Source organism: Bufo bufo, chromosome 4, assembly GCF_905171765.1.
Source record: "Bufo bufo chromosome 4, aBufBuf1.1, whole genome shotgun sequence".
Classification (NCBI taxonomy): Eukaryota; Metazoa; Chordata; class Amphibia; order Anura; family Bufonidae; genus Bufo; species Bufo bufo.
The window spans coordinates 241,210,940-241,229,780 of NC_053392.1; the positions used below are offsets into that span (position 1 = coordinate 241,210,940).

Here is an 18,841-nt window from a genome sequence, read left to right on the forward strand (position 1 = left end):
TTTTGGGCACTTCACCTACCCCCAAAAATTTGAATAAAAATTAGCCCTCACCTCACACATCTCCATACACATAACTACAAAAAAAAGTTATAGGGCTCAGAATATGGTGCCGAAAAGAAAAAAAAAATTTTCCAGGTTTTTATTTTTTTCTGTAAAAAAAAACTATATCTGCCACAGCCATCCTGACCTGGAGAATGAAAGTAACAGGTCCCAATTTCACTCCATTTGGAATTTTTTCCCAGTGCCTCACTACATTGTATGCAATATTAAATGATGCCATTAGAAAGTACAACTTGTGCTGCAAATAGAAGTCTTCCTACGGCTATGTGAATGGAAAAGTAAAAAAAAGTTATGGCTCCAAGAAGGCAGGGAGTAAAAAATGAAAACGCAAAAACAGAAAATCGCTCTGTCAGCAAGGGGTTAAAGTGGTTGTAAAGCATATTTATCTGTTAGACAAAGTATATTTTAGAATGTACAATACAACTGCTACAGTTATTTGATGAAAAAAATTGTTTCTTTTTCATGCAATTAGGCTAGGTAAATATGCAATTAAAACTGACAGTATCACAATAAATCCATAGTTAAAATATCTGGTGCCCTCATTTTCCATTTTTCTAGTATGTTTCCTCTTATTCCAAGTGCCCTATTTATTTTGTTTAAATGGTTTCTCAGACTGCTGTATGCACAATGCGCTTTGGTAGTCTGAAACGACCCCCGTACTCTTCTAGCGTCTTCTAGTCGACGCAAGAGCGCTACCACGGTAGCCCACAATTATTAGTGTCGGTGCAGATAGACACTGTCGTAAGCTGCACCAAAATTTAGGCCAGTTTGGCCCATTTTTGGTGTACTTTGGCACAACTAGCGCTTGAGAAATCCTCTTCACCTTGCTTGATAAGGGGGCATGGCTTACTGGGAAATGGGTGAAGCTTGCCAGAAAAGAGTGTGGCCTAATAACAGACATTTAGCAACAAAATTTTGCTACAATTCTGGTGTAAAATTCTGTCTCAGACTAAAGGCTCATTCAGACGGCCGTATGCTGTCTGCAAAAATACTGAATGCTATCCTTTTTTTTCTATTATTAATTTGATTGGCAGTTATTTATAGACCCACCCTTCTGAGAACACCCACAGGATGGTAGTTTTACTGCCCCCAGCTTTAATAATGCCCCCATGTAGGCCCTCAGCTAAATAAATGCCCCCCACGTGTATACAATCTTTTTAACCGCCCCTAGCTTTAATAATGCCCCCCATAGTGTGTGTTTTTTTTTTCTTAAGGCCCCAAGCTTTATAATGTCCCCCATGGTTTATATAATGCCCCCATTGAGTCCCACATCCCAAAAAAATAAATAAAACTCACCTTATCCACTTTCTCGCGCTGCAGCAGTCTCTTCTCTCTTCACAGAACGGGACCTGCCAAAGGTGCGCGATGACGTCACTGCGCGCTTCCACGTGGTTACGTCACCACGCAGATCGCAGGTCCTTCGGCAGGTCCTGCTCAATGAAAAGAGAAGAGACTGCCGCTCCGCGAGTAAGTGGATGAGGTGAGGTTTTTTTTAACCCCTAAATGGCCTGTGTACCCATTTTTAACGGCCGTTAGATGGGTGCACTCCTGTCAGTCGGCCGTTAAAAACGGTCCCATTGATTTCAATGTGGTCCGTCCAGCCGTGAAAACGGCCAAAAATAGGACATGTCCTATTTTTGGACGGACGCTATTCACTGACCGTTAAAAGAACAGCCATGTGAATAGCCCCATAGACTTTCACTAGTGCTAAAAATGTCCGTGTGACGGCCGTTACTTAGACGGCCGTCACACGGCCATTTTTCACTGTTGTGTGCATGTAGCCTAAGCCAACCGATAGCTGGTATAGAGTTAGACAAAAAATACAGAACCGGTGCAAATCTTTACATTATACCTTATTTCTTTGTAGCCTTCATTCCTGTTGTTTACTGATTGTGTGGAAGAGGCCTAAGTTTATGCTATCTGTAGAATTTGTAAACCCCCCCCCTCCCAGAGTAGTCTGAGAAGTTAGTGGCCATTTTGCAGAAATGAGAAGACTAGAAATCAAAGGAACCACACCAGAATTATTACAGAAAGTAGAGCACCAGGTATTTCACCTATGCATTGTGAGATGGGTATTGAATACATTAACACATGTTTAATTTCATTTCAGTTACTGATGAGCTATAAACAGATTCATTATATCAACGCCTCCACTATCAAGATTTGTTTTATCTCTAGGACCTTAGCACTTTCCTTATAAATGTTTAGCGACTATAAACTGATTGTGAAATTCATTAACCTCTTCCCGCATCTGGGTGTAAGTGTACAGTACAGACCAAAAGTTTGGACACACCTTCTCATTCAAAGAGTTTTCTTTATTTTCATGACTATGAAGGCATCAAAACTATGAATTAACACATGTGGAATTATATACATAACAATCAAGTGTGAAACAACTGAAAATATGTCATTCTAGGTTCTTCAAAGTAGCCACCTTTTACTTTGATTACTGCTTTGCACACTCTTGGCATTCTCTTGATGAGCTTCAAGAGGTAGTCCCCTGAAATGGTCTTCCAACAGTCTTGAAGGAGTTCCCAGAGATGCTTAGCACTTGTTGGCCCTTTTGCCTTCACTCTGCGGTCCAGCTCACCCCAAACCATCTCGATTGGGTTCAGGTCCGGTGACTGTGGAGGCCAGGTCATCTGGCGCAGCACCCCATCACTCTCCTTCATGGTCAAATAGACCTTACTTTCAAAGTTTTACCAATTTTTCGGCTGACTGACTGACCTTCATTACTTAAAGTAATGATGGCCACTCGTTTTTCTTTACTTAGCTACTTTTTTCTTGCCATAATACAAATTCTAACAGTCTATTCAGTAGGACTATCAGCTGTGTATCCACCTGACTTCTACTCAACGCCACTGATGGTCCCAACCCCATTTATAAGGCAAGAAATCCCACTTATTAAACCTGTCAGGGCACACCTGTGAAGTGAAAACCATTTCAGGGGACTACCTCTTGACGCTCATCAAGAGAATGCCAAGAGTGTGCAAAGCAGTAATCAAAGCAAAAGGTGGCTACTTTGAAGAACCTAGAATATGACATATTTTCAGTTGTTTCACACTTGTTTGTTATGTATATAATTCCACATGTGTTAATTCATAGTTTTGATGCCTTCAGTGTGAATCTACAATTTTCATAGTCATGAAAATAAAGAAAACTCTTTGAATGAGAAGGTGTGTCCAAACTTTTGGTCTGTACTGTATGTCCAGATTGCATGATAGTTTCTGCAGTCAGGCATACAGTTACACCCAAACTCTTACCGGAGGCTATCCGTGTCATATCCACGGAGTCTCCTTTCTCCCTGACAGAGGAGACGCGGAAGCTGCTGGCAAGGGACCAAACAGAGTGCTCTCTTGTCAGCGATCACTCTGATTGGTTAGTCTGTGCAGACCAACCAATTAGAGCATACTGTAAATCTCTTGTTCATGGAGATCAGAACCTGCAAGAAGGTTTGGCTCTGACTCCACCGTCCGCCACCTGCGCCCCCTTAATGCTGCAGTTCCCGCATGTCCAAGAATTTTGATGGCAGCCATCAGCAGCGGGTGTCAGCTGTAACATACAGCTGACACCCTGCTGCGACGACCGAGATCTTTTAACCCCTTAGATGCCACGGTGAGTAGCCATGGCGTTAACAGAGTGAGGGAGCTCCCTCTCTCCCCCTCAGGACTCTGGGATGCTACCATCGCGGCACAATGGTTACCATAGCAACTGGATGCCTTACAAAGGCATCCAGGCTTGCCATGTAACAAAGCCTCCCTGAAAGGCCCTGCTGGAGGCACGCTAACCGCGGATCCGCAAAAAACGGAAGCCGTGTGCCTTCCGCAATTTACGGAACGGGCGACCCATTGTAGACATGCCTATTCTTGTCCGCAAAACGGACAAGAATAGGACATGCTATATTTTTTTTGCGGGGCCACGGAACGGTGCAACGCATGTGGACAGCACACGGAGTGCTGTCCGCATCTTTTGCGGCCCCATTAAAGTGAATGGGGACCCAAACAACGGCCGTGTGCATGAGGCCTGAAACTGACAGTGCTATACGCTGCAATATGAGTATTGCAGAGTATAGTACAGCCATCAGCCCCACTGGATCTTCAAGATCCAAGTGGGACTTGATAACAAAGTGTAAAAAATATATATATATATATATGGTATATATTTAAAAAAAAAGTTTATAAAAATGTCAATTAAAAATTTGCCTTTTCCCATATCGCCTCATTTATATTTGATTAAAAAATTCAAAAATAAAATAAACTACACATAATTGATATTGTCGAGTCTGCAACGACCTGGTCTATAAAAGGATCACATAACTTATCCTGAATTGCCGTTTTTTTTTTTCATCTTAATTAAAAAGCAATGAAAAAGTCATATGTATCCCAAAGTGGTACCAATAAAAGCTACCGCCCATCCTGCATCCCTCAGACACTTTTATTTACTGAAAAATAAAATTGTTATGGATATTAGTATATGGTGATGCAAAATATAATTTATTTTTAATAAAAAAGTGATTTTATGCTGCAAAAGTAGTAAAACAATATAAATTTGGTATCACCATAACCATATTGACCCACAGAATAAAATGTGTGTATTATATATACCGCATGAGAAACCCCTTAAAAATAAAGATAAAAAACTGCTACAGAATTGCAATTTTTGCCCACCTCACCTTCTAAAAAGTGGTATAAAAAGCAATAAAAAGGTAATTTATACCCCAAAGTGGTACCAAAAAAAATCCTACAAAGAAATAAATGCAATCAGCACCTTTGTTAGTCCTTGGTGCACAGATCCTTAGGAGAAGCAAATCCACTGTAGAAACAAAATAGTGGGTCAAACACTCGGGTCTTGAATAAAGCCATACATATTTTATTTCAAATATTGAAAAAAAAGTCCAAAATGGTACATAGCAGGGCATCTCCCCACACCAGTCAACGCGTTTCGCGTGTCCTTATTCATGACATAAAACAAATTAATCCCTTTCGTATTTAAAAAAGACTGCATTCACACAGGTGCAACTGTTACATGATCCACTAATGTAAAAAACTACAACTTAGGCCTCATGCACATGACCATTGTTCTGGTCCGCATCCAAGCCGCAGTTTTTGTGGCTCGGGTGCAGACCCATTCACTTCAGTGGGGCCGCAAAAGATGCGGACAGCACTTCGTGTGCTGTCCGCATCCGTTGCTCTGTTCCGTGGCCCGCCAAAAAAATATAACGTCCTATTCTTGTCCGTTTTAGACAAGAATAGGCATTTCTACAATGGGCCGTCTGTTCCGTTCTGCAAATTGCGGAAGGCACACGGGGCGGCTTCCGTGTTTTGCGGATCCGCAATTTGCAGATTGCAAATAAATGGAACGGTCGTGTGCATGAGGCCTTATCCTGCAGCAAAAAAGCCCTCACACAGCTCAGTCAACAAAAAATAAAAATGTTATGACCCCCTAAAACAAATTCAGCAAATTCCATGTTAGAAAATCCAGATGCCACTTCTTCCTTTCTGAGCCCTGCCATGTCCCCAAACAGCAGTTTACAACCACATATGTATTCAGGTAAAAATGCATAACAAATTGTGAGAAGCATTTTCTCCTGTTACACCGTGTGAAAATGACTAATTTGGGGCTAATGCAACATTTTATTGGATTTAAAATGTAATTTTTCATTCTCACAGCCAAGTGTTTCTAAATTCTCTGAAACACTTGTTGGGTCAAAGCACTCACTTCACACCTCGATCATTTCCTTGAGGGGTGTAGTTTTCAAAATGGGATACATTTTTGGGGATTTGTTTTGCTGTTAACCCTTGCTGTATTACAAGGTAAAATTTATTAAAATGGAAAATATGCACAAAAAATTATTTTTTAAATTTAATATCCATTTTGCTTTAATTCATTATGAACACCTAAAGGGTTAAAAAAAAGTTTCAAAAATCAGTTTTGAATAATTTGAGGGGTGTAGTTTCTAAAATGGGGTCATTTAAGGGTGGTTTCTACTACAAAAACACTTTAAAGTGACTTTAGAACTAAGTTTTTAAACTTTTCTTGAAGACTTTAAAAATTGCTTCCAAAATTCTAAGCCTTCTAACTTCCTAAAAAAAGAAATTACATTTACAAAATGATGCCAACATGAATTAGACAGATGGGGAATGTTAATAAGTATTTTGCAAGGAATCACTATTTGTCTTAAAAGCAGAGAAATTCTAATATACAAAATTGTTAATGTTTTCATATTTTCTGTAAATTTGGGATTTGTTCATTCATAAGGGTAAAACATATCGACCCAAATTCCCCACTAACATGAAGTACGAAGTGTCACAAAAAAACTCTCAGAATCACTTGGATAAGTAAAAACATTCCAGAGTCATAAAATGACACATGTCAGATTTGGAAAATGTGGTTTCGGCATTTGGTCCTAACTAGCTTTTGCTGGAAGGGGTTAAACTTATTCTGTATAGTAGCACCACAGTTCTTGAGTACAGCTGTGGTATATGGGGCATTTAAAGGGGATTTCTGGTAATAATATTTTTTTTTATCAAGTCCATGCAGAGTTCCTCTGAAACAGAAGATTCATACTTACTTGCTTGTTGCCGCTATGGTATCCTGTGCTACCTCTGCTATCTCCATCTTGTCTCCAATTACTGGCTTCAGCAGTGATGTGGCCACAAGCAGCACATCATCACTAAAGCCAGTCATTGGCTGTAGTGGTGCATGTGACCATGCCCATAGCCTGCTGGATGTAAACAGTGTCGGGACGAGAAAATGGAGACAGTGGATGCAGCGGGGAGGACTGGAGCAGTGTGGGGCAGGTAAGTATGAATCTTTTGTTTAAGGTAACATGCTGCATGTACTTGATAGAAAATTATTATTGCTGGTAAACCCCTTTAAGTGAAAACTCTAAAAGAGGTATTCCATCCAAAAACATTTTATTACCTACACATTGGATATGATAAATGTTAGATCATGATGGTCTGCTGCTCTGCACTCAGCCTTCTCCATTCTTCTCATAGAGTCTGAATGGAGCTACAGCAAACATGCTAGACCCTCCATTCAAACTTCTCCTTGCATTAGTCATGCAACAGTGGAAGATTGAGCAATGGGGCTTCAGTTCTAGTGACCATTGGAGTTGACAAATAAATGCTTTTGCCCAAAATATCCTATTTTCACTTGAATAGGCGTGGAAAATGAAATAGAATAAACTGGTTAAGAAATGCTGGATATATTTAGTATCGGTGATGTTGCACCTGAGTCAAATAATTACTTGTGTGTGTCCAAATATCCATGTCCATATCCAAGTCTCCTGGAAATAAATTTCTTATTCGTTTATTTATCATCATAGAACCAACTTATAATTCTGTTAACGGTGAGGACGACTCTCTATCATCTGGAATCAAGAAGCTCTCCCTGAAGAAAACCACAACCAAAGGACTTAAATTGGTTAAACCTTCTGCAAGGGTGGCTGGCACCAAAGTGACTGACCGGCATCTTTTTGGAATTAAAAGTTCTAGCTTTTCTTCAGGAGATGTGGCCTTGATTGACTTTGGAGAAGATACAAGCCCATTAAGTCCAGGCTTTGTTTTTCCTGTAGCTGAAAAGACTGCTCCTTCTTTAGCTAAATTGGCTATGGATGCCTTCTCGTTGCTCGATAAAACTCCTCCCCAGAGTCCCTCTCGTTCACTTCCCCGTCCTCTTCATCCAACACCTGTGGTAAACTGGGATACAAAACCTCTTCCAGCTCCTCCAGCTTATGATGAGGTGGCACAAGATGAAGATGATTTTGAAGTATACACTATAAATAGTCCTGATGTTCTGGCAAACAGAGAAAAAGTAACAATAAACCTACTTCAGAAGGCCAGAGACAAAGGAGAAACCAACTATGGTTATGTACAGGAAAATGAGAGAGGCCAAGTTAGGATCAATGTAGAGGACAATCTATTTTTGTCTCCAAAGGATATAAAACAGCCTAACTTTTCTCAAACTTCTGAACTCTTTGAGGAGCTGCAGCAGGAATGCATGAAAAAGCTCAATGTTCCTCTTTCTTCCTCACTTGCATCAACTCCTAGCCCAAGCTCCTCTGTTGCAAGTATTAACGTGACTCTGTCAGAGGACAAACCACAAATACCACCACGCATTCCCATCCCCCCCAGACCAGTTAGACGCAATGAGCATGAACGTTGGTCAGGAGAGCTGTCTCCAGCTTTTGGGGCAGAGGATGTGGGACGTGCTCCTTTATTGCCGCCACGGGACCCATTGTCTCAGCCCACATCTAGAACTCCTAGCCCTATGTCTCTTCATGTGGGCTCACCACAGCAGAGATCCAACCTTTGTTCTCCCATGTGTGTTGGACTTTCTACTTCTCCGGGAAAACCTATGCCCACCACTCAAAGCTTTGCATCTGACCCTAAGTATGCCACTCCAAAGGTTATACAAGCGCAGGGTAAAGATATTTCCAAAGGTCCTTGCATCTTGCCTATTGTAAGAGATGGTAAGAAGGTTAGCAATACTCATTACTACCTTCTTCCTGAGAGACCATCATACTTGGACAAATATGAGAAATTTTTCAAAGAAGCTCGGAGTCCAGAGGAGACTTCAGTGAACAAAAGCATCACTACAGCTACTATTAGGCCAATGATGCAGCAGATGGATGGGAAAGCAAACTTTTCATCTAACAACAGCAACTGTTCATCCAAGAGTACTGTGAAGACGTCTTGTAGTTTTCAAAAAATTGTTTACGATGGCCCAGACAATTTCAGGCCCTCAGAAAAAATCAGACTGGTGAGTGTTCTTTAACAACCTAATAATATGTAGGTGGGCAAAGTATTGTATATAAGGGTGACTGAGTAAAAAAAAAACTACTCTGGTAGAATTACACAAAGACACTGGTACCAGTCCTACAATAAGCAGGATTCTGTTGTCTAAATGCCAAACTTGTGAACTCCAGAAAATTACATGCACTTGCTGTTTTTTTTTTTATAAGCAGAAAACTATTGTAATAAACTTATATTTAAATGTTAAAGAATATGACGCACCCACTCCCAACAAAGCACACTTGTTATTAGTGAAAACCAGAGTCATAATGTTTTTTGTGTGTGTCCCTGTTCTTGGGCTATCAGGACCGCTAAATTTGGCTCCCTATATATTATTGAGACAATGGTTTGCAACCTGCAGTCATTTGTCAAGTGAGAGTTTTCTTTATAGCTCTGACACTGTCCAGTCAGCACGGACAACATTGGAGTGGTGAAGAACACTCCCACTTGAATTTGCCAGACTTACCTTTGTGCTGGACAGGAGTTTGCCCTGGTTTCAGCCACCCTTGTTCCTAGATGTCCATCCATCCACTTCCCAAAACCTTCACAATGGGCTGCATTGACAAAAGAACACAGATAAAGTTATTTTGGGAGATTACACCGTGGGGGCCTCCTGACTGTCCCTTGATGGCGGATGTTGGGGAAGATATTGGTTTCAAATGCCTAATCCTATTGTTTTTGGGGGAAGTAAGCCACTATCAGAGGAATCTAGCAGAGCACCAACCCCCCCTCTTCCTATAGAGAACATATGCATGGTCGTTCAAGTCGAGCTGGCATGTTTATAAGGAGGTCGAGAGTGCTAGCCATCTTATGTGTATAGCCGGCCTTAGGTCATTGGCAGAATAGAGAGCACAGGTAGGGTGATATAAGGTGGTGGAGCACTGTGGAGAGCTTTGTGGGCTTAAGCATTACGTTTAAGGTCCATTCACATGTTCGCATTATGGGTCCGCATCCATTCCACAATTTTGCGGAATGGGTGTGGACCCATTCATTTTCAATGGGGCCGCAAAAGATGCGGACAGCACACTGTGTACTGTCCGCATCCGCACTTCTGTTCCGCAAAAAAAATAGAACATGTCCTATTCTTGTCCGCAGCCACGGACAAGAAAAGGCATTCCTATAAGTGCCGAGCATGTGTGGAACGCACATGGCTGGTGTCCGTGTTTTGCGGATACGCAATTTGTGGACGCAAAACACTTCCGGACATGTGAATGGACCCTTAAATTGTATTCTATAGTGACGGGCAGCAAGTGACTGGCATAGGGTAGAGGCATCGCTATAGTGGATGGACAGAAAGAGGAGTCTGGCTGCTGCATTCAGGATAAATTGGAGTGGGGAGAGTTTACTCATGGAAAGACCCATTAGTAATGAGTTACAGGCGGTTATCAAGATGACAACGGCTGTTTTAGACATTTCTACAGTAAGAAAAGGATGAATTCTGCAGATATTTTTGAGGTGCAGGTGGAAAGAATGTGCAAGTGATGGAATGTAGTGGTGAAGGAAAGATCTGCGTTAAATATAACCCCAAGATGTGCTGTCTAGGAGTTATGGTAGTATGACATGCTGAAATGGAAATATCAGGTTTAGGTATCCTAGTAGATGGCGATAAAAACAAGTACAGTTTTTGTAAGCAGCAGTCACTGGTGTTTTGTAGTAGTCCACAGGTGTTGTCATGGGAACAGGTGTATCATTAGCATAGAGATGGTACTGAAAGCCAAATTTGCTAATAATTTCTCCATTCTGTGCTTTGGAGAGGCAAAATGGGAGAGAACCTAGGAATGAACCCCAACAGTAAGGGAGAAGAGGGTGGTCAGAGAGGTAGAAAGAGTACCAAAAGAGAGGAGTGAAGCATCCTGAATAGGATTTGATGGTCTCCAGTGTGAAATGCTGCAGAGAGATGCATTTAGCTATCAGGAGATCATTTGACAATTTAGTAAGGAAAATTTCTGTTGAGTCTTTGTAAGAAGTCAAGAAGAAAATTAGCAAAAATGATGCAGATTGATGATCAGTTTAGATCAGTTGCACGGCAAAAAAACACAATCATGAACCCAGCATTAGCTATGACAAGTTTCAAGGAATCGAAGTAGTTACTCTGAGATATAAGTTCTGTGATTGTTTCTTCTCTTGATGTAACCAGATTTTTTTCCCTTTCCCAGGTTCAGGACATGGTTCATGGAGTGACCACAGAAGAATGCCAGACAGCTCTGCAGAACCATGGCTGGAATGTGCAGAAAGCTATTCAGTATCTAAAGGTATTACCCAAAACCTTGAGACAGTAAGAAACAGTATTAGGCCTCATGCACACGGCCGTTGTGTGTTTTGCGGTCCACAAACCGCGGATCCTCAAAACACGGATGGCATCCGTGTGCGTTCCACAATTTGCAGAACTTTAATATAACTGCCTATTCTTGTCCACAAAGCGCGGACAAGAATAGGACATGTTATATTTTTTTTGCGGACAACACACGGAGTGCTGTCCGCATCTTTTGCGGCCCAATTGAAGTGAATGGGTCCACATCCAAGCCGTCAAAACTGCGGCACGGATGCGGACCAAAACAACGGTCGTGTGCATGAGGCCTTATAATACATATTAACCACATCTCTCAAGGATTTTGAGGAAAACACATTAGTGGATGCAAAATAGAAGTATCAGTCTTTCCTTTATACATTTCCTCCTCTTTGAATCCACTCTTGGTTTTAGCTGCATGTGTGATCCTAGCCATGGAGCAGTGCAAATCAGCCATTTTTCAGCTTGATCCTTTAGAAGTGATGACGCATGCATGTTCAGCTCCCTGTCATTAAACGTGCTTAAAAGGGTTTTTGGGGATTTTTATATTGATGGCCTATCCACAGGATAGGCAGCCAGTGTCAGATTAGCAGGGGTCACAACTACGTCCATTTGGTAGTGGGCAGTGCTAATAACTGCAGAGCTACTCTCATTGACTTTAAAGCATTCCCATTCACTTTATAGTGGACATATGTAGTAATGCTGCCATGTCATACAGAAAATACTATAGTTACCCCAAAGCCACTCAAATTTTTTCAAAAGAAATTCCTGTAAGTGTATTTACAGATCCCATGTACCAGCTACAGCTGGATTTACACAGGCTGACAAGCATTCCTTCCCGACAGTCGGTTGCTCGTTCAGTGAACGATGCAACAATCTCCTTCACTACATGAGAACAAGCGATCACTATTGAGAACCCTCGTCCTCATATCATGGTTTCTGGGCAGCAGATCGCTGTGTAGACAGCATGATCTGCTGCCCAGAAGTCATGATTGGTGGTGCCTGCACAAACGACAGGATCACCTGTTAAACAAGTGTTTTGCTCGCTCAGTGGGGGATTGGCGTGTAACTGCACCATAAGGCCAGGGTACACAAACGATGGGGGGGGGGGCTTTGTTTTTTGACAATGTGGGTGAGCAGAGTACATAAACCGGTATATGTTCTCATTATACACAAGAGGGTGAGATAATTATTTTTGTTGAATTAAATGAACCACTTTAATTACAAAAGGAAGATTTTAATTTTGCTCTTTATGATAGTATTCCCTTTATGAAACTTAAAACATGAAAGGATACTGACTGTGCTCAGTGAGTTCTAAACTATATGAAAAAGCTGACACATGAGCTTCAGAAGACAGGGAGCATCAGCCTCTTGTGTCTGCTCTAGTTGCCAGTTTGAAAACTTAAATATGTCAAGTTCTTTCTTTTAACCCAAGGACCCTGCCATTTTTCACCTTAAGGACCAGTCCATTTTTATCAAATCTGACATGTGTCAGTTTATGTGGTAATAACTTTAAAACGCTTTTACTTATCCAGGCCATTCTGAGATTGTTTTCTCGTCACATATTATACTTCATGACAGTGGTAAAATTGAGTCAAAAAATTTCATTTTTATTTATAAAAAAAATTTATTTACCAAAATTAGCAAATTTCCAAATGTCAATTTCTCTACTTTTATAATAGATAGTAATAACTCCAAAAATAGTTATTACTTTACATTCCCAATATGTCTACGTCATGTTTGGATCATTTTGTGAATGCCATTTTATTTTTTGGGGACGTTAGAAGGCTTAGAAGTTTAGAAGAAAATCTTGACATTTTTCAGAATATTTCCAAAACCCACTTTTTAAGGACCAGTTCAGGTCTGAAGTCACTTTGTGAGGCTTACATAATAGAAACCACCCAAAAATGACCCCCTTTTAGAAACTACTCAAGTTATTTAAAACTGATTTTATAAACTTTGTTAACCCTTTAGGTGTTCCACAAGAATTTATGGAAAATGGAGATAAAATTTCAGAATTTAACTTTTTTGGCAGATTTTCCACTTTAATAATTTTTTTTCCACTAACAAAGCAAGGGTTAACAGCAAAACAAAACTCAATATTTATTGCCCTGATCCTGTAGTTTTCAGAAACACCCCATATGTAGTTGTAAACTGATGTACGGGCACACAGCAGGGCACAGAAGAAAAGGAACGCCATATGGTTTTTGGAAGGCAGATTTCACTGGGATAATTTTAAGCTGCCATGTCACATTTGAAGACCCCCAGATGCACCCCTAGAGTAAACTCCAAAAAAAGACCCCGTTTTGGAAACTACAGGATAAGGTGGCAGTTTTGTTGGTACTATTTTAGGGTACATATGATTTTTGGTTGTTCTATATTACAATTTTTGTGAGCCAAGGTAACAAAAAATAGCTGTTCTGGCACCGTTTTTATTTTTTGTTATTTACAATGTTCATCTGACAGGTTAGATCATGTGATATTTTTATAGACCAGGTTGTCACGGACGCTGCGATACCTAATATGTATACTTTTTTTTTATTTATGTAAGTTTTAGGTTAGATCATGTGGTATTTTTATAGAGCAGGTTGTTATGGATGCGACAATACCTGAGGGATTAGTTCATGTGATATTTTTATACAGGAGGTTCTTACGGACGCGGCGATGCCTAATATTTATACTTTTTTTTTAATATGATTTTTTTGCTTCAAAAAAAAAAAAAGTACATATGTTAGATATCGCCGTGTCCGTAGCAACCTGCTCTTTAAAAATATCACATAAAAACGGTGTAAAAAAAGCTATTTTTTGTCACCTTACATCACAAAAAGTGTAATAGCAAGCGATCAAAAAGTCACACACACCCCAAAATAGTGCCAATAAAACCGTCATCTCATCCCGCAAAAATCACACCTTACCCTAGGTAATCGCCCAAAAAGTGAAAAAATTATGGCTCTCAGACTATGGAAACACTAAAACATGATTTTTTTTGCTTCAAAAATGAAATCATTGTGTAAAACTTACATAAATAAAGAAATTGATACATATTAGGTATCGCAGCGTCCGTAATAACTTGCTCTATAAAAATATCACATGATCTAACCTGTCAGATGAATGTTGTAAATAACAAAAAATAAAAACGTGCCAAAACAGCTATTTCTTGTTAGCTTGCCTCACAAAAAGTGTAATATAGAGCAACCAAAAATCATATGTACTCTAAACTAGTACCAACAATACTGCCACCCTATCCCGTAGTTTCTAAAATGGGGTAACTTTTTGGGAGTTTCTACTCTAGGGGTGCATCAGGGGGGCTTCAAATGTGACATGGTGTCAAAAAAACCTGCCTTCCAAAAACCGTATGGCATTCCTTTCCTTCTACCCCTTGCCGTGCGCCCTTACATCAGTTTACAACCACATGTGGGGTGTTTCTGTAAACCTCAGAATCAGGGTAATAAATGTTGAGTTTTGTTTGGCTGTTAACCCTCGATGTGTTAAACTAAAAAATTTATTAAAATAGAAAATCTGCCAAAAAAGTGAAATTTAGAAATGTCATCTCTATTTTCCTTTAATTCTTGTGGAACACCTAAAGGGTTAACAAAGTTTGTAAAATCCGTTTTGAGTAACTTGAGGGGTGTAGTTTCTACAATGGGGTTATATATGGGGGTTTCTTTTATGTAAGCCCCACAAAGTGGCTTCAGACCTGAACTGGTCCTTAAAAAGTGGGTTTTGGAAATTTTCTTACATTTTTTTAGAATTGCTTCTAAAATTCTAAGCCTTCTAACGTCCTAAAAAAATAAAATGACATTTCCAAAATGATGCAAACATAAAGTAGACATATGAGGAATGTTAAGTAATAAATATTTTATGAGGTATCACTTTCTATTTTAAAAGCAGAGAAATTGGAATTTTTTAATTTTGAATTTTTCAAAGTTTTTGGTAAATTTGGGATTTTTTTATGAAAAAGATGAACTATATTGACTCAAATTTATGACTGTCATGAAGTACAATGTGTCACGAGAAAACAATCTCAGAATGGCTTGGATAAGTAAAAGCGTTCCAAAGTTATTACCACATAAATTGACACATGTCAGATTTTAAAAAAATGGCCTGGGCAGGAGGGCGAAAACTGGCCCAGGGTAGAAGAGGTTAACATGGCATATACCACCTAGTCCACATCATTACTGTGAATCATGTGCATATGTATGTGCAGGTACATGTCTGATGTGTGGTTACAGATGCTGATTTCAATGTACGCAAATCCAACTTACAATGCCAGTAGATGGGTGCAGCAGGCTGTAACTTCAAGCACTGATGACTTCTTTTTCAATGATATTTTAGTTAACTCTACTTTATATGGCGCCAACATGACTTATGTCAGATCTTTCTCCCCAGTTGGGTTGACAGTAAAATTTCCCTGTGTCAGACCCATTAGAGCAAATACTAGGGGAACCCAACTGACCTATCAGTATATATTCTTTTGTAAATGGAACCTGAAGTTAACCAAGGCAAGCACAATGAGAACATACAGAATCAATGCAGATGTTGTCCTGGTCAGATTTAAACCCAGGACTCACTGCTGCACCAATGGCCTTTAATTAATCACCCATGAATGTACTAAAGACAAGAGAAAGTCTCCTTCTCAGGACATATTATTATTTTATTATCTTTATCAGCATAATGAACAGTGATCTATTGTATTAAAACATTGCGGATGGTGCTCATAAAATTATCTTGCATTGTAGGTTGAGCAGCTTTTCTGTCTCGGACTGAAGACCCGAGTGGAGTGCCACAAAGTCTTAGAGACATTTGACTGGAATCTGGAAACTGCAAGCTCCCACCTCCTGGATTCATACAGCGGCTTACAACAAAAGTAAGGGAATTATACTATCTTTAGATTTATATCAGCTTGATTCTGTCCACTGCTCCAGTGATGATCAATCTGCCAGGTTATGGCCTGTCGCCTTAACTGGGTGCATTTCTCAAACTAAAGCATTTTCTACTCCCCAGTTCTTGCATTTGTACTTGCCAGCTACAGTGGCATAAAAGTCCCCACACTTTAGTGCTGCACTGTCCTCGGTAAAGAAGTAGTTATACTGTATGTCAGCATAAAATCAGCTACAGCTTGAATAAGGCACTCCTGTTGAACATAGGACTAGCCTACTGAAAAAATGGGGCACAGGTTCTTGGATAAACTACATATTCTAATAGCAATTTCATGAAATAGTATTGCGACCATTTCCAGAAAAGCATGTCAAATTTTGGTGCATTTTGTAACAATATTTTTTTTGTCTGCACAAACAACAGAATTACCTGATGAATAAGCATTTCGCTCGTTCATCGAGTAATCGACAGTACATTTACACCGCTAGATAATTGCTAACGAGCATTGCTATTAAGGAGATTCTCAGGCCTATGTAAAGGGCCTTTTAGTGACACCTGAAGTCTGTAGAAGGCAAACCGTCACATGGCTGGCATTGTTGGGAAAGACACGGGTCCATCAAGGCCAATATATAATCCTACAGTGTTGATCCAGAAAAAGGCAAAACAAACCCTACGAGGCAGATGCCAGTTGCCCCATATTAAGGGAGAAAATTCCTTTTCAACTCTAATTTGGCAGTCAGAGAAAAATCCCTGGATCAATGTCCCATTGCCAAAAATGTAGTACCCATAACCTGCAATATTTTTGTATTCAAGAGAGGCATTCAGGCTCTTCATGAACTTATTCAATGAGTCAACCATCACAACATCCTCTGGCAGGGAGTTCTTGTCATGGTTACAGGTTTAGGTGTAAAAAGATCAGTAAGATCTCTGTACTGTCCATTCCTATATATTTGTATATTGTACTTAGACCTCCCCTGTGCAGTCTTTTTTCCTGAACTAAATAAACCAAGGTTTGTTATCTTATCTTGGTACTGGAGTCTACCTATTCCCAAAATTACCTTGGATGCCCTCTTTTGCAACTGTTGTGGTACTGAAATCCACTCATTTCCTTAATTACCTTGGTCGTCCTTCTGAGTACCTGCTCTAGTTCAGCTATATCCTTCTTATACACAGGTGGCCATAACGTTTAAACCTTCAGTAAAACTGGAATATGTTTAATACAGTAAAATTAGTTATTTTTGTCCGTCTGAATATTCTCTTGTGCTTGAGATCAAGAAACAAACCATACAGAGTTTTTTTTGGAAACTGCATGGGATCTATTGTGTATTCTGGCTTATGCCTATTTATATCATCGGAAACACACTCCAACATGGACAATGTTGCCAGCGTATAGAAGACCATACATGTTATAAGAATATGTTGGCTGAACCCATCTAACGTGTATGTGGGCCTCCTGACTCTCCCCCCTCTTTTATGGCACATGTCAGGGAGATAAGGATCTTGGCTGGGCAGTTATAGTCCAACCACAAGTTTCTTTTGTTCTTAGGCAGATAAGCTGCTGCCAGAAGTGATAATGGTAGAATGATAACTGTTGGCCGATCGAGCACTTGGCTGACATATCGTTTATGTGTACAGTATGGCTGGGCTCAGACTGTGAAGGGACACACTGTATTGATAATAAGAAGGGTATGCTAATATTGTTTGGGTAGCAGCCCCCAGGAGACAATGTAAATGATCATTGGTTGACCACTGCCATGTCCATGTTGTGTGTGTATAAAAAACTCATAATCATGATGCATGTCACCAACAATATTTTACCATATGATATGTTTCCAAAGTGTTTTGTGCTCAATTTTATATTTTGAAAGTTTTCTACATCAGATATAATGTTTTCTTCCTCTTTTATTTAATTTTACAGGCGGTGACACAACACCTCTGTGGTGACTGAAATGCACAACTTTAATCTACCTGGACTGATTTGCTCAAGACATTGGTTGATGGAAGGGAGCATTATGGTGTACCTCTTATCTCAGAACCTACCCATAAGTGCGGTTCCTCTACCCTGAAGGGTCAGCTGTTAAACCAACCCAGTGTTCTGCTACATGGACATGTGTTAATGTTGCATTTTCTCTTTTAATGTGTTTTCTTCCCCTTGTTGTTTATTTGAAACAAATGTTTTATAAAAAAAAGATGTGTAATTTTAATATATACATATATATAAATAAATATATATATGAGTATATATATATAAAAATGTAAGATATAAAATTTATTTGAAGAAACCCGGACATTGTGGAAGTACTTAATTGTGGGATATTTGAGTTTTTTCCTCAGAATACAGTCGGTTGCCTGTTGTCTTACACAGTAGACAATTAGTGGCAGAGTCCGTGATTGGTGATGACTCAGATTAAGGACTTTTAACCCCTCAGATGCCATAGTCAATAATTTTTTCTAAGAGCACTGCTCTCTGGGGTATCGAACCGCTTCCCCACGTCAAGATTGAGGGAGCCATTACATTGCTATGGCAGCCTAACGCCTACTGAAGCCTCCAAGGCCTACTATAGTGAAGTTCCTTGTGGCAGGGCTTAATAGGACCAGACTGATTCTCCCATAGACTGCAGTGTTAGGCCATGGAAGTCTATGACATAAGTGATCAGACAATGTTAGTCCCTAAAAATAAATGTATAAAAAATGTTGAAAAGTTTTCTAAAAATATATATATAAGAAAGAACTAAAAAATATAAAAATTTAAATCATCCCCCTTTCCCCATTTTAAAATAAATGATTAAAAAGTAAATATCACTAGCGTCTCTGTGTC

General features: G+C 39.7%; 1 protein-coding gene across 9 annotated transcripts in view; it reads left to right on the forward strand.

Annotated features, from left to right (window-relative positions):
• TNK2 (tyrosine kinase non receptor 2) overlaps positions 1-18,302 on the forward strand; it is a 243,409-nt gene extending 225,107 nt beyond the window's left edge. For all 9 annotated transcript variants that reach the window (XM_040428413.1, XM_040428412.1, XM_040428414.1 and 6 more), the window contains 4 exons: positions 7,391-8,826; positions 11,015-11,110; positions 15,885-16,012; positions 17,942-18,302. In XM_040428413.1, the coding sequence (XP_040284347.1) occupies positions 7,391-8,826; positions 11,015-11,110; positions 15,885-16,012; positions 17,942-17,948 (1,667 nt within the window). In that variant the 3' untranslated portion in view covers positions 17,949-18,302. The remainder of the gene's footprint in view (positions 1-7,390; positions 8,827-11,014; positions 11,111-15,884; positions 16,013-17,941) is intronic.
• Positions 18,303-18,841: the final 539 nt, after the last annotated feature.